Below are 16,176 nucleotides of genomic sequence, written 5' to 3'. Positions count from 1 at the left end.
AGCGGCCTATCACGTTCCCTAATCAAACTCATTTTATGTTTGTGTGTGTGTAACCCATTCACTATCTCCATCTATCCCCCACCCCCGGAAGATGGCTGGACCATCAATAATTATTGTATTGTTAACATTGTTACCTATGACTGTTGTGTTTGAAACTGTTAAACTGTAAAGCGCTGCGGAATATGTTGGCGCTATATAAATAAAGATTATTATTATTATTTATTATTATTACTGAGCAGTGCAGCTGTGAATCTAGATCTGAGAAATAACATTTACTTGAAAGCAGGAGCATGGAGGTAATTATACAGCACTACTTAACAGCGTAGCTGTGAATCCAGATCTGAGATAACATTTCAAAAAAGCAGCATGCATGGAGGTAATTATACAGCACTACTGAACAGTGTAGCTGTGAATCCAGATCTGAGATAACATTTCAAAAAAGCAGCAGCATGGAGGTCATTATACAGCACTACTGAACAGTGTAGCTGCGAATCCAGATCTGTGATAATTTACTAGAAAGCAGCAGAACTCTGATGCTTTCACTTTGTTCCCTCCACCCTGTTCATAGTCTTCAATAGACATCTGTAATAATCCCTCAGTCAATTGGCAGTTTATATTATTTCAAGAAAAAACACCAAAATAATACCCCTAATGAAGCCATGAAGGTACACCTATACTGACAAACCAAAACAAAACACCCTCACATCAAGGCCAGATAATAGAAAGAGTATATACTTTATTAATATAAAAACAACATTTATAGCATATAAAACTGTAAGGGGTAATGACCACCAGTGCAGGAGCAATGGTGGGTCACACACAGGAGGCGTCCTCAATATGCACAGAAATAAAGCGGCAGGGAGTACTCATTCAGGGAGCATATATGGTAGTAAAAGTGTAAGCAGATATATAATAAATCCATAAATATACAGCCCAGTAAATACATACATGTATAAATTATGACACAATGCCCATACCTAACATCAGGCAGCTAGATCAGCTTGACAAGAGTGCTCACATACTTTATTATATAGCGTCTGAATAAGGGTATAGTTACCTAGAGGAGGAACCCGGGGACCCACCACACCCGACGCGCGTTTCGCACCGAAATGCTTCGTCCGGGGTGGTTGGGTCCTGGCCAAATGGGGTTATATATTGGTCATGACCAATAAGAGTACAGAGGAGTTTAGAAATAAAGCCACCAACACCTGTGATCATGCATAGTAATGGCTAAGCATACCTTGATCCACCACATCGCACGTGCCGCATCAGCAATAGGGTGCTATACGGGCGCGCCATACAGCGGTATACACAGTTCCACGTGTAGCGTTAGAAACCGGAAGTTTGATCGGCGTCCATCTGACACCTACAGCGCAGGCGCGCGCTTGTTAGAGCCGGAAGCGTACCCACTGCGCATGCGCATAATTAAACCTGCATCGCTGGACACTGAGAATCTGTACGGCGTCAGTAAGGCACCTACAGCGCAGGCGCGCACTGTTGAAGTAAAAATGCGTACCTGCTGCATGTGCGTATAGTAGATGGAGCCGGAACAAAGCAAAGCGTCTATCAGACACCAACCGCGCAGGTGCGCGCTGCTATGGTGGAAAAAATACCTGCTATACATGTATGTGGTTAGAATAGCAGTTTTGTGGGGCCACAATAACAAAAGCCGAAAAAATATATACAGCTGTGCTACAGAATAATAAGGCACAGGCGCATATGGCAGGAAAAAACGTGAACATACATAAAAATGTGATAAAGAAGGAGAAATATCGCTAATGCTAATCAACACCAATAGAGATGATAGCAAGAAGGGAAAAGAAGTGAAAATTAGATGAAGAGCCAACCAAAATAAAAGTAACGAAAGTGTGAGAATAGTATTGTGAAACAGGAAGAGACAATAACATAGTACGTGAATATAAATCAATTACAAGGATTGCTATATATATAAGTACATAAATGAAGACTACCAGGAAAAAGAAAAATGCAAATAAATGAATAAATAAACTCTAATTGATTAATCAGAAGGACAAAAGATGACGTACACCAAAGTGTATAGGTGTGTTGGTCAAAAACAATAAAATATACTAAGAATTAAAATGACATGTGCGTATGAATGAATATGATAGATGTACGATAGAGTGCGATATGTGATATATTATAAAATAAAAAATAGCCATACATTATACGGTTATACAGAAAACATAAGATGACAAGCATCAATATATGGAATTATCCCGAATAAAATAAAAAAAAGATATATAGGCAAAGAGAAATAAAAATAAATATAAAATAAAGTAGCATAAGTGCATATAATAAATATGATGATAAGCAGTATAGAGTCCCAACAAGGGACAGGTAAAGAATACAATGGGGTAAGTAATATCCTATAAAGGAATAAAGTGACATAAGTGCATAACCATAAATATATAATTATCAATACAACAATACAACCAATTGGAATAAATAAATACCATAATAGGTAAATATATAAAAATATTAAAAGCCATATAATGATGACTAAAGTGACATAAATGCATGACAATAAATATAATAATTATTAATACAACAATACAACCAATTGGGATAGATAAATCCCATAATAGGTGAATATGTAAAGGTATTTAAAACCATATAATGATGACTATAAAAAGTGAATCCTTATTAATTAATATAACAAATATAATGCCATGACGCGCGTATCTTCTTAAAACGGCTGATAATAACATCCTCTTGAAAGACCATGGAACGTGTGACCAAATATGTAAACCCCTAAAAGATTAAAATTAGAAATAGAAATAATGAATAAGACACAGACATACAATATATAAAAATTTATTAAAAACAAGCCAGGATAAAAACATACAGAAAGCAGCAATGAGAAGTCGTGGAGATAGTAACTCAAGCAGGACAATCATATGGGTAAAAAGGGAACAAAACTATTATGATCGTTCAAGCCATGTGGAGAAATGGTCTGGAGTCTATATATCCACTTTGTTTCCCTTTGAGCCAAGAGTCTCTTCCAATTCCCCCCACGAGGGCCAATGAACACTCTATCAATACCCTTGACGCTCAGCCCCATAGGGTCGCAATTGTGAAAGGCCTTAAAGTGGCGCGGTATTGGTTTTAGTTTAGTGGTGTCATCTTCAGTGGAAGCATCTGTAATGTCTAAGACATGCTCACGCACCCTGCGGCGAAGTTCACGCGACGTCATACCCACATAAATGAGGCCGCAGGGGCAAGTGGCATGATAAACCACTGCTTTGGTAGTGCATGTAATTGTGTGGGTGATTTTAAAAATTCTATCCCCAGCAGAATTAAGGAATTCTGTGGACTCACAAATATTTTTACATGCAATGCACTTACCACATCGAGTGCAACCCCACTTTGGCCCTCTGGACTCGAAAATGTATTTTTGTCTTGGACCCTTATGGTAACTATGAACTAGATGATCTCTAAGATTCTGGGATCTCCTGAAAGAGATCGCTGGATAGTCACCAATAAATTGGGAAATTGTGTCATCTAGTTGCAATATATGCCAATGCTTGGCAATAGCAGCCCTGATCTCACTACTCCTAGAGTTGTAATCCAAGATACATCGTACCTGGTCATTTTGTCCAGTGGGTTTCTTTTGCTGCAGCAATTCAGTTCTCTGGCTCCGATATGCTCGTTGATATGACCGACAGATGGTTCTTCTCCCATATCCTCTGTCCTTGAATCGTTTATGGAGGTCTGATGCCTGCTTTTCAAAAAGAAGATTATTTGAACAAATTCTTCTTGCACGTAGATATTGTCCTGTTGGGATATTTTTTATGAGATGATAAGGATGTTGTGAAGACGCATGTAGTACTGAGTTAACCGACGTGCTTTTTCGGTACAAGTCGGTTTGTAAAAACCCATCTTTGTCTGCAAAAATGGAGATGTCGAGGAACTCGATACGGCTGGTGTCACATTTGTACGTAAGTTTAATGTTCTTACTGTTGTTGTTAAGAACCGTAAAGAATAAGTCTAGCTCAGCCCGGGTTCCCTGCCAAATCATCAGTACGTCATCAATATACCTCCACCAGGCAATGACCCCTGTGCTAAGATGATGTGGAGATGTTTGAAAAATGTCACGTTCCCAAAGGCCTAAAAAGAGATTCGCATATGAAGGCGCACAAGACGCCCCCATAGCGGTACCCTGTACTTGGCGAAAGAATGAATCCTTGTATATGAAAAAAGGAGATTTTTGTGTACTCACCGTAAAATCTTTTTCTCCGAGTCATCATTGGGGGACACAGGACGAATGGGTGTTATGCTGCTGCCACCAGGAGGACACTAAGTTAAACACACACAAAAGATTAACTCCTCCCCTGCAGTATACACCCACAGGCTGGACAATCCAGAGCCAGTTCGGTAACAAAGCAGTAGGAGTAAGCCAGATAACAAACAGAAAACATGTCATAGTCAACAAACTCAGACTGAAAAGAACAATTGAGCCAACTAGGCTAACAGGGAGGGTGCTGTGTCCCCCAATGATGACTCGGAGAAAAAGATTTTACGGTGAGTACACAAAAATCTCCTTTTCTCCTACGTATCATTGGGGGACACAGGACGAATGGGACGTCCCAAAGCAGTCCCTGGGTGGGTAACATGAAGTTAGGAATGCTGTGCGCACCTATGAACTACAGATGAGACACTGCCGCTTGTAGGATTCGCCTACCAACGGACGCATCTGCCGAGGCCTGAGAGTGCACATAGTGAATGTATGTAGGCTGGACCATGTAGCAGCCTTGCAGACCTGCGCTGCCGATGCCTGGTGCCGGATGGCCCAGGACGCGCCGACTGACCGGGTAGAGTGAGCCTTGATCCCCGGAGGTGCAGCGTGACCCTTGACGCGGTAGGACTCTTGGATGGCAGAACGAATCCACTTGGCAATGGAAGCCTTGGAAGCGGGGAGTCCCTTCCGTGGCCCTTCCGGAAGAACGAACAAGGCGTCTGACCTACGGAAAGACGCAGTTCTGGAGACATAACGTCTGAGACCCCTCACTAGGTCCAGAGTGTGGAGAGCCTTTTCCGTGCGGTGAGAAGGAGCAGGACACAGTGAAGGAAGGACAATCTCCTCATTAAGATGGAATGAGGAAACGACCTTTGGAAGAAAAGTCGGACATGTCCTTAGAACTACCTTGTCCTGGTGGAACACGAGGAAAGGAGGTTGACAGGACAGGGCTGCTAGCTCAGAGACACGTCTAATAGACGTGACGGCCACGAGAAAAGCAATCTTCCACGATAAGAAACGCAAGGACACTTCTTGCAAGGGCTCAAAGGGGGGCTCTTGAAGAGCACAGAGGACCAGATTCAGATCCCATGGTTCCAAGGGCATCCTGTAAGGTGGAACCATATGAGAAACCCCCTGGATGAAAGTCCTGACTTGCAATTTGTTTGCAAACCTTCTCTGGAAAAGAACCGAGAGAGCAGAAATTTGGCCCTTAAGAGAGCTGAGAGCAAGGCCCAAATCTACGCCTGATTGGAGGAATTCCAAAATGTGAGGAATAGAAAATTGGAGGGGAGACCGTCCCCGATCCCTGCACCAGGCGAAGTAAGCCTTCCAGGCGCGGTGGTAGATGCGCATGGAAGAAGATTTGCGTGCGCGAAGCATGGTAGATATGACCGACTGCGGCAGACCCCTCTGCCTCAGTACCCAGGACTCAACGGCCACGCCGTTAAACACAGGACCTCTGAGTTCGGGTGGTAAATGGGCCCTTGAGACAGGAGGTCTGCGCGGCTCGGCAGCCTCCAGGGTACGTCTGAAACCAGTTGCACCATCTCGGCGTACCACGTCCTGCGCGGCCAGTCCGGAGCGATGAGAATTACTGGAATCCGTTCTGCCCTGATTTTCCTGATAACCTTTGCCAGAAGGGGAATTGGGGGAAAGATGTATGGGAGTCTGAAACTCTGCCATGAGAAGACGAGAGCGTCGGCTCCGAAAGCTGAAGGGTCGTGAGACCTGGCCATAAAGACGGGAACCTGGCGGTTGAGGCGAGATGCCATCAGATCCACGTCCGGGGTCCCCCAACGAGAGCATATCTGGTGAAAGACTGCGGGATGGAGAGACCACTCTCCGGGATCGAGACTGTGGCGACTTAGAAAGTCCGCTTCCCAGTTTTCCACGCCCGGGATGTAAACTGCTGAGAGTATGGAGTGGTTGGTCTCGGCCCAGCGGAGAATGAGTGATACCTCGACCATGGCCGCTTTGCTGCGAGTGCCCCCTTGGCGGTTGATGTAGGCTACCGCAGTGGCGTTGTCGGACTGGACTCTGACCGCGCGGCCGGAAAGAAACGGCTGAAACTGGCGGAGTGCCAGTCTGATCGCCCGAATCTCTAGGATGTTGATGGGTAGCTGAGATTCCTGCGGGGACCAGCGACCCTGAGTCGAGTGGCAACGGAACACAGCACCCCAGCCGAAGAGACTGGCGTCCGTTGTGACAACCAACCAGTGGACCGGAAGAAAAGACTTCCCCCGAGTCAGGGAGGACCTGTTGGTCCACCACCTGAGGGACTGCCTGATGGAACGAGAGAGAAGGAGACGGCGGTCTAGCGAGGCGGGATTCCTGTCCCATACTGCCAGAAGGGCGTGCTGTAGAGGACGGAGGTGAAAAACCGCAAAAGGCACTGCCTCCATTGCCGCCACCATCCTGCCGAGTACCCTCATGGAGAAGCGTAGGGAGTGAGGGCGAGGTTGGGTAAGCTTTCGGACTTCTCTCTGTAGAGTGGATACCTTTTCCGGGGGTAGAAGTACCAGACCCTGAGAGGAATCTAGGATCATCCCCAGGTAGGATATGGTTTGAGCCGGGACTGGGGAAGATTTCCTGAAATTGATTTTCCAACCCAGGCGCAAAAAGGTATCTATTGTGACGTCTACTGCTTCTGAGCAGGACCGAAAGGAGGGACCCTTTATGAGAATGTCGTCCAAGTAAGGCAACACCACTACACCTCGAGCATGGAGAATGGCCACGGCAGCTGCCATGACCTTGGTGAATACCCGAGGAGCGGTGGCCAGCCCGAAGGGTAGGGCGACAAACTGAAAATGGTGTCCCTGGACGGCAAAGCGGAGGAACCGCTGATGAGACGGTAGGATGGGAATGTGCAGATAGGCGTCTTGTACGTCTAGAGATGCCAGAAACTCGCCTTCTTCCAGAGAGGCAATTACCGAGCGGAGGGACTCCATACGGAAATGATGTACGCGTACGTACTTGTTGAGGAGTTTGAGGTCTAAAATCGGACGTACTGAGCCGTCCTTTTTTTGGTACGATGAAAAGGTTGGAATAAAAACCTTGGTACCTCTCGTTCTGAGGTACCGGGATGATGACCCCGTCTTCCCATAGCGCCCTTATAGCCTGGAAATACTGATCGACCCTTGCTCTGGGAGGGGGGGACTGGAAGAAACGAGATGGGGGAAGAGAGACAAACTCTATCTTGTAACCGTAAGACACTAGGTCGCGGACCCATCGGTCGGGAACTACCGAGAGCCACGCGTCCCGAAAGAAAAGTAGGCGGCCGCCTACTCTGTCGGAGTCCTTTGGTGTTTGCCAAAAGTCATTGAGGTGGAGACCTGCCGGGTCTGGGCCCTCGGGATCCCTGTTGTCTGGGTCTGCCTCTCCAAGAGGGAGAAGGCTTGTAAGACGGCTGGGAGGCTCTGTCCTTGCGCTGCCCTCTCCCAGCGCCAGATGGCGCGGAGGAGGGATTGGACCAATTGGAGCCGAAACGGAAATATCGGCCCCGGCCCTGTTGATTGCGAAAGGGGCGAAAAGTTCGTTGCTGGGGAAGAAATTTGCTCTTTCCTCCTGTGGAATCTGCAATTAATTTGTCCAGTTTATCCCCAAATAGACGTTCGCCCTGGTATGGGAGAGACGTGAGGGATTTTTTGGACCCCGAGTCCGCTTTCCAGTCCCTGAGCCAAAGGGATCTGCGGATCGTGACAGCATTGGCCGCTGCCTGTGAGGCACAGTTGGCCGCGTCTAGGGATGCGGAAACTACGAAGTCCCCCGCTCTGGCGATCTGAGTGGCCAAATGTGGAATCTCTGGGGGTAAGTCGGCCCGTAGTGCCATAGAGGATAAAGACTCGGCCCAATGGGACATGGCTTTTGCGACCCACGTGATGGCAAAAGAGGGAAATAGAGAAGCCGAGGATGCCTCGAAGGCTGAGCGAGCCATCTGATCAATTTGTCTATCAGTGGGATGCTTGATAGACGCGCCCTCGGAGGAGGATAGAACCGCTCTGGTGGCTAGCCGCGACACTGGCGGGTCCACAGAGGGTGACTGAGACCACTCCTTAGTTAGGTCCTGAGCGAACGGATACTTAGATTGCATAGCCTTCTGACCTGAGAAGCGTTTATCCGGACGAACTCTATGGAGATCGACAATGTCCTTGAATTGAGGGTGCGTAGGAAAAAATTTATGGGCCTTTGTGGCTCGCCCAAATGACACGGGATGAGCCGTCTTGGACGGAGTTTCCTCCTCTAACTGAAGCGTCTGAGTAACAGAATCTATGAGAGAATCTAGAGTCTCCTGATCCTGATGATACTCAGGGGAACCGGACACGTTGGATGCGTCGTCCAGGAAGGATTCCCTGCTATGAGACGGGGATGAGGGACGAGAGACTTCGCTCTCTGAGCCGGATGACCGATCACGGACCGGAGATGTCACCCTGGGCCTCTTATGGGATGATTGAGGGCTTCTGGAGACGGTACGACCTCTAGGCCGAGAGAGGATCTTAGACCGCGTTATATCATCCGTGGAAGTGCCCTGGTTAAGGGACGGCTCACAGAGGGACTGTATCGTCCTTTCCAAAGATGCCACAGAGCGAGCGAGGGAGGACGCCCATGCGGGGGTACTAGGCTCGCTACATTCCGGGTCAGGAGCCGGAGCAACTTGTGCCACCGGCATTTCGCAGGCGGAGCACAGCGGGGTAGTGTGACCTCGGGGTAGAGATACCTTGCAGGAGGTGCACACAGCAAAAATAACCGAGTGTGACTTTCCAGTCCGTTTATGCTTAGACTGTGACATATTTGCTGTGGAGTGAGCGTACTGGCAGGGGGGAAGACAATCCTATTGGGTGCGTCTCACCTAAGTTCTGCGGTGGCTTGGCAGGGAGATCCTGAAGTCCTGAGCGCTGCGGTGCTGCAGAGCCGCCAGCGCACTTCCTGATCCAATATGGCCGCCGAGAAGTGAGGAGGGCGCTTCTCGGGCAACGAGAAGCGCCCAGGGAGGGGGCGTGTCATGGGCGGGCGGCGGCGTGCTTGTAGGCGGGCGCTGTAGCCCGGCCCGGGCCTGGGAGCCGCCGAGCCCTCTCAGAGGTATAACGCTGCCCAGCGGCTGCCGAGCCGCACGCTGCTCCGCGGCTGCAGAGCCGCCCGCTGTCCCGCGGCTGCAGGGCCGCCCGCTGCCCCAGAGCCGCACTCTGCCCCGCGGCTGCAGAGCCGCCATAGAAGAGAGGAAGGAGACCCCCTGCTGCCAGCTCGTCGGTCCCCGCACTTACCTTGTGCGATGGGACCGCTGCTCTATCCGCCTTCACCTAGATAGGGAGAGGGTGGAGAGCTACTGCCGCCATGTGTCAACCGCTATGTTCAGTGGTGATGCAGTGGACGGCTGCGCGGACGCCCTGTCAATCTGTCCGGCTGTGCCCTGGCTCCAGGAGACTTAGGTGGATGATTAGTCCCCATGGTCGCCTGAGAGGGAGGGAGGGAGATCGGAACGCTAGGGAACCGTCGCCACACTGAAAAGGTGAGCCAGGGCTGGCATCCATCGTCGCGGGAAAGGATACAGGAGGAACGCTCCATGTACTTGCCCGTTGTTGGTGCGGGAGAGATCAGTGCTGACAAAAATTGCCTGTCGCTCCCTTCTCTCCGTTAAATCAAAAAGGAAAATTGGTGGGGTCCTGAGGACCCAAGTGCCTCCTGAGACACTAAGTAAGAACTGGCTCTGGATTGTCCAGCCTGTGGGTGTATACTGCAGGGGAGGAGTTAATCTTTTGTGTGTGTTTAACTTAGTGTCCTCCTGGTGGCAGCAGCATAACACCCATTCGTCCTGTGTCCCCCAATGATACGTAGGAGAAAATTGTGTGTCAGGATAAATCTCAGGGCCTTAATAACCAGGACCCAACCACCCCGGACGAAGCATTTCGGTGCGAAACGCGCATCGGGTGTGGTGGGTCCCCGGGTTCCTCCTCTAGGTAACTATACCCTTATTCAGACGCTATATAATAAAGTATGTGAGCACTCTTGTCAAGCTGATCTAGCTGCCTGATGTTAGGTATGGGCATTGTGTCATAATTTATACATGTATGTATTTACTGGGCTGTATATTTATGGATTTATTATATATCTGCTTACACTTTTACTACCATATATGCTCCCTGAATGAGTACTCCCTGCCGCTTTATTTCTGTGCATATTGAGGACGCCTCCTGTGTGTGACCCACCATTGCTCCTGCACTGGTGGTCATTACCCCTTACAGTTTTATATGCTATAAATGTTGTTTTTATATTAATAAAGTATATACTCTTTCTATTATCTGGCCTTGATGTGAGGGTGTTTTGTTTTGGTTTGTTATTTCAAGAAAAACAAGATTTTAGCCATTTCTCACAGTGAAGCAGGGGAAAGGAGAAGTGGCTCATAAGTGGAGAAAGATGCTTTTTCTGTCCAGAAAGACAAGAGGAATACAAGCTTAGATCCATGCTGGGAATAATTGGCGAGGGAGACAAGGACACTGGTATGTTCACGCCTGGGGGAAAAAGGGGAGGAGCTTGTGTATACTTGTAAGTATACTTAGCGGAATAACACTGAAAATGGCAGACAACAGTTGCAGTTTCTTGTATATGACCAATTAACGACAGACACTCAGGAAATCTGTATCACAAATTTTACAACCAAGAATACCAACACTTTTGGCGCCTTTATTTATTTTTTGACCCCTAAAAGCCATTACCATTCAAAATGTAAAGGACGCAGCGACGTCTGAGGAAAATGTACAATATTTACAACAGAACTGGAAAACTTCTGGAAGTCGCCATCCAAATCAATACTGTTCAACGTGCAATTTAACAAAAATGATAACAGCTGAAAATAAAAACTTGTATAATCGGAAGTAACGGAACATACAAAATGAGAAATGGATAGACAGTATCTTTTGGACTAAAAAATAAATAAATAAAAAATGTGGGAGTAACAGTTTGGTGGGGGCAGCTTCCTAGGAAAGAGCAGAACACTGACACAGCATCCGTCCCAACAACATAAAACAATGCAGCGCACAGATCTGTCCTCCTATCCGACACAGATCAGTATGATCATAGCAGAGCAGAAGAGGCTAGCAGGCCTTGCACATCAATAAAGCTGTAGGTCCTGTCTTAGCTGATCGTCCTTCCAGATCATTTGATCAGTCACATGTCTGGAAGGAACTTCAAAATATGGTAATGAACAGTGTGTATGTAGCAAAGGTGTGTGTATGTAGCAAAGGTGTGTGTGTTTATGTAGCAAAGCTGTGTGCATGCAGCAATGTTGTGTATGTATGTGCTGCCGACAGTGTACATAATGTCTGTGCTGTAAAGCTATGTGTATAATGGGCATGCTGCAGAGAAACACTAACAATGGGTCCATTATCTCCAAATTCTTCCTTAGTGCATTAAAATTAGCAATATTGACCCGTCCACTTGTGTAAACTAAAAAGGAAGAAGTTTTAATTAGCAAGAAATGTTTTTCCTACTTTCAGCGGTCTTCACCTTACAGCCCTAAAAATAAGATACCTTTGGTCATTACACATGATGGCTCACGAATGAACGGATATCAGAAACCGCACAGGTTGTTACAGGAAGAAACATTTTATGGGAGTAAAACTGGAAAAGATTACAAAGTCCTACCAACACCTGTCCACAGGATAGGATAAATGTATGATCACTGGGGGTCAAAACTGCCGAGACCCCCACCAGAGAATGGAGTGGCCATTCGTAGCACCTACTCATTACTACTCCATTGACTAATTGATTTTGGGACTTGTGATCGGCGGACAACCCCTTTAAGCATTACATGGCTTCTGCACCCACTACATAGCTGTACACAGTTCTCCTGAGCTGGCGCCGTTCCTACTGTCGATAATAAAGACAGGAAGAATGCCGCCGTTATTACCTACATAAGGAGAGTCGACCATCCTTTTACTTAGGGGACAGCAGAAAAGTCCCAGATCTAATGCCCCGATAACCGTGACAGCACCAAGAGCTCCGGCAAGTAACGTACAGCACTGACTGGACTCTGCAGGGAAAACGATGGGACACTATTAATTAAGAGAAAGGTCATGTCCCCCCAAACGAAGCTCCATTGCTTTAACACAGATAAAATAAAATGTTACGCAACTTTTTAAATAGTTTTGGGAATCTGCAGCAATTTTTTGCACACAGCTCCGACGCAGACCTATGTGTCTCTATGACTTCAGACACACAGGTTGGATCCTGCAGTTCTCCACCATTACTATCTCTCTTTCTTGCTATCCTACAGGTAGTGACGGTGGAGGAGAGTAAAACGTTGCTGCAGGATCAGACTGCACGGTTTTGTTTTGTCTGTCTGCAACCATAGGGACACATACAGTGCCTACAAGTAGTATTCAACCCCCTGCAGATTTAGCAGGTTTACACATTTGGAATTAACTTGGCATTGTGACATTTGGACTGTAGATCAGCCTGGAAGTGTGAAATGCACTGCAGCAAAAAAGAATGTTATTTCTTTGTTTATTTATTTTTTTAAATTGGGAAAAGTTTTTTCAGATGGTCATTTATTATTCAACCCCTCAACCCACCAGAATTCTGTTTGGTTCCCCTAAAGTATTAAGAAGTAGTTCAGGCACAAAGAACAATGAGCTTCACATGTTTGGATTAATTATCTCTTTTTCCAGCCTTTTCTGACTATTTAAGACCCTCCCCAAACTTGTGAACAGCACTCAAACATGGTCAACATGGGAAAGACAAAGGAGCATTCCAAGGCCATCAGAGACAAGATCGTGGAGGGTCACAAGGCTGGCAAGGGGTACAAAACCCTTTCCAAGGAGTTGGGCCTACCTGTCTCCACTGTTGGGAGCATCATCCGGAAGTGGAAGGCTTATGGAACTACTGTTAGCCTTCCACGGCCTGGACAGCCTTTGAAAGTTTCCTCCCGTGCCGAGGCCAGGCTTGTCCGAAGAGTCAAGGCTAACCCAAAGACAACAAGGAAGGAGCTCCGGGAAGATCTCATGGCAGTGGGGACATTGGTTTCAGTCAATACCATAAGTAACGTACTCCACCGCAATGGTCTCCGTTCCAGACGCGCCCGTAAGGTACCTTTACTTTCAAAGCGTCATGTCAAGGCTCGTCTACAGTTTGCTCATGATCACTTGGAGGACTCTGAGACTGACTGGTTCAAGGTTCTCTGGTCTGATGAGACCAAGATCGAGATCTTTGGTGCCAACCACACACGTGATGTTTGGAGACTGGATGGCACTGCATACGACCCCAAGAATACCATCCCTACAGTCAAGCATGGTGGTGGCAGCATCATGCTGTGGGGCTGTTTCTCAGCCAAGGGGCCTGGCCATCTGGTCCGCATCCATGGGAAGATGGATAGCACGGCCTACCTGGAGATTTTGGCCAAGAACCTCCGCTCCTCCATCAAGGATCTTAAGATGGGTCGTCATTTCATCTTCCAACAAGACAACGACCCAAAGCACACAGCCAAGAAAACCAAGGCCTGGTTCAAGAGGCAAAAAATCAAGGTGTTGCAGTGGCCTAGTCAGTCTCCTGACCTTAACACAATTGAAAACTTGTGGAAGGAGCTCAAGATTAAAGTCCACATGAGACACCCAAAGAACCTAGATAACTTGGAGAAGATCTGCATGGAGGAGTGGGCCAAGATAACTCCAGAGACCTGTGCCGGCCTGATCAGGTCTTATAAAAGACGATTATTAGCTGTAATTGCAAACAAAGGTTATTCCACAAAATATTAAACCTAGGGGGTTGAATAATAATTGACCCACACTTTTATGTTTAAAATTTATAAAAATTTAACTGAGCAACAAAACTTTTTGGTTTGTAAGATTTATGCATCTGTTAATAAATCCTGCTCTTGTTTGAAGTTTGAAGGCTCTAACTTATTTGCATCTTATTAAACCTGCTAAATCTGCAGGGGGTTGAATACTACTTTTAGGCACTGTACATCATTACTGAAGCTGTATACACAAAACGATTGTTTGCAAAAAAAGGGTCATTTGGATGTTTTGGGTTGTCATTATGATTTAAAAAGAGAAAACACAGTAATTTGTCAATAAATGGCTTCACCCAACCACTAACCATGAGTGGAGAAAAAGTTTTGGTGTTATTCATATTCTCTGAAAAAAGGCCAAGAAAGCAAAAATTATGCCAGGGTATGTAAACTTTTGAGCACAACCTTAAGAAGCTGCTGTGTGGAGAGTGTAGTGAGCATTCTGTGACCCGTGCAGAGATCACTGCAGGCATGCTGTGTGACCCGTGCAGAGATCACTGTGCAGGCATAGGCAGCATACTCTGTGACCCGTGCAGAGATCACTGTGCAGGCATGCTGTGACCCGTGTAGAGATCACTGTGCAGGCATGCTCTGTGACCCGTGCAGAGATCACTGTGCAGGCATGCTCTGTGACCCGTGCAGAGATCACTGCAGGCATGCTGTGTGACCTGTGCAGAGATCACTGTGCAGGCATGCTGTGACCCGTGCAGAGATCACTGTGCAGGCATGCTGTGACCCGTGTAGAGATCACTGTGCAGGCATGCTCTGTGACCCGTGCAGAGATCACTGTGCAGGCATGCTCTGTGACCCGTGCTGAGATCACTGTGCAGGCATGCTCTGTGACCCGTGCTGAGATCACTGTGCAGGCATGCTCTGTGACCCGTGCAGAGATCACTGTGCAGGGAGGGCAAATACACACCGACAGACAGAAATGGAAATATCCTGGCATGTCACGAAAACATGTCAGATTAATGGTCTCTAAGTCTACGTCCTCAGGAGCTGCTCCATAGTATCTCACCTGGGACTTGGCACTGGTAGTGGGTAACTGGGCACAATGCCGACATGACATGTAGTCCCTGACCACACCAGCAGCGGACACAGAAATTGGGCGAACCTGGGGAGCTGTCAAACAGAAGGAAGGTTGTTGTGTCTTCTAACAACCCGGCACCCCAACCACCTCCAGGACATTTTACTACTTTAGGGAAAGACCCCTTGTAGGATTAAAAAATAAATAAAAATTGTGACTGGTGAAGAGAACAGTAAAGAATGGAAAACTAGAAGAAGTAAATGTTCTCGATAAGTAGGAATCTGCGGAGGATTAATGTTCGGCTCCAGCTTCTCCATCACGATGCGGACTCTGCTGAAACGTCGCGTCGTGTCCCTGGACAGAAAATAAATATGGCTCCTTCCCAATGCCCTTCGTCAGGTCTGGATTGTTGGGGTGATGCCGCTGTATATGTTTAACCACCTGGAACTTTTGCTTGGCCCGGTACGAGCAATACTGGCAGAAGAAGGGCTGCTGGTTTGTGTGGGTGAGGTAGTGATGGCGGAGGCCGGCGGGCCAGCGGAAGCCTCGTTGGCACATGTTGCAGACGTACGGTTTTTCTTCGCTGTGTTTTTTCAGATGAGTTTTGAGAAGGAAGCGGGTCTTAAATGCTTTCCCGCACTGTTCGCAGATGAAGGAGCGCACGTCTCGGTGGCGGGTTTCTCGGTGGACGCGGAGGGCATCTGCTCTGTTGGTGCAATAGTCGCATTCCTCGCACTGGTATGGCTTCAGGCCTGGAAATACAGAAGCACAAGACACTCACAGAAACCCAACATGTTACTGTCTGAGTCACAAAGACGTCAGAATTAGAAGTCTGCGAACGGCGGGGGTCCCATTTCTACCCCCCTTAGAGATCCGGGCTTCCAACTCTCAGACCCTCACCATAAAATCTCCAGCCCAATCTATAGAAGCTATTTCTTTCTAGTCTTTCATATCCCTTTTATTTTATATCTTTTTATGTTCAACAAATCAGAAATTGCTCAAATTTTGCTTTGTTTTTCAGTATACAGCTCCTCTGAAGACCCACAAATTTCTATGGTTACAGACTACAAACAACTCTGTGTAGTCTGATCCTGCTGGCAAATCACAGTCCGT

General features: G+C 47.1%; 1 protein-coding gene across 1 annotated transcript in view; it reads right to left on the bottom strand.

Moving 5' to 3' along the window:
- Positions 1-10,913: 10,913 nt before the first annotated feature.
- ZNF142 (zinc finger protein 142) overlaps positions 10,914-16,176 on the bottom strand; it is a 30,831-nt gene continuing 25,568 nt past the window's right edge. Inside the window, exons 9-11 of the mRNA XM_077273185.1 lie at positions 14,754-15,815; positions 14,211-14,684; positions 10,914-12,617 (exon numbers count right to left, since the gene is read on the bottom strand). Of these exons, the coding sequence (XP_077129300.1) occupies positions 15,355-15,815 (461 nt within the window). The 3' untranslated portion in view covers positions 10,914-12,617; positions 14,211-14,684; positions 14,754-15,354. The remainder of the gene's footprint in view (positions 12,618-14,210; positions 14,685-14,753; positions 15,816-16,176) is intronic.

This window comes from Ranitomeya variabilis, chromosome 7, assembly GCF_051348905.1.
Source record: "Ranitomeya variabilis isolate aRanVar5 chromosome 7, aRanVar5.hap1, whole genome shotgun sequence".
In the NCBI taxonomy this organism is placed as follows: Eukaryota; Metazoa; Chordata; class Amphibia; order Anura; family Dendrobatidae; genus Ranitomeya; species Ranitomeya variabilis.
Note: the sequence above shows the minus strand (reverse complement) of the source record. Positions and strands in the feature narration are given on the sequence as shown.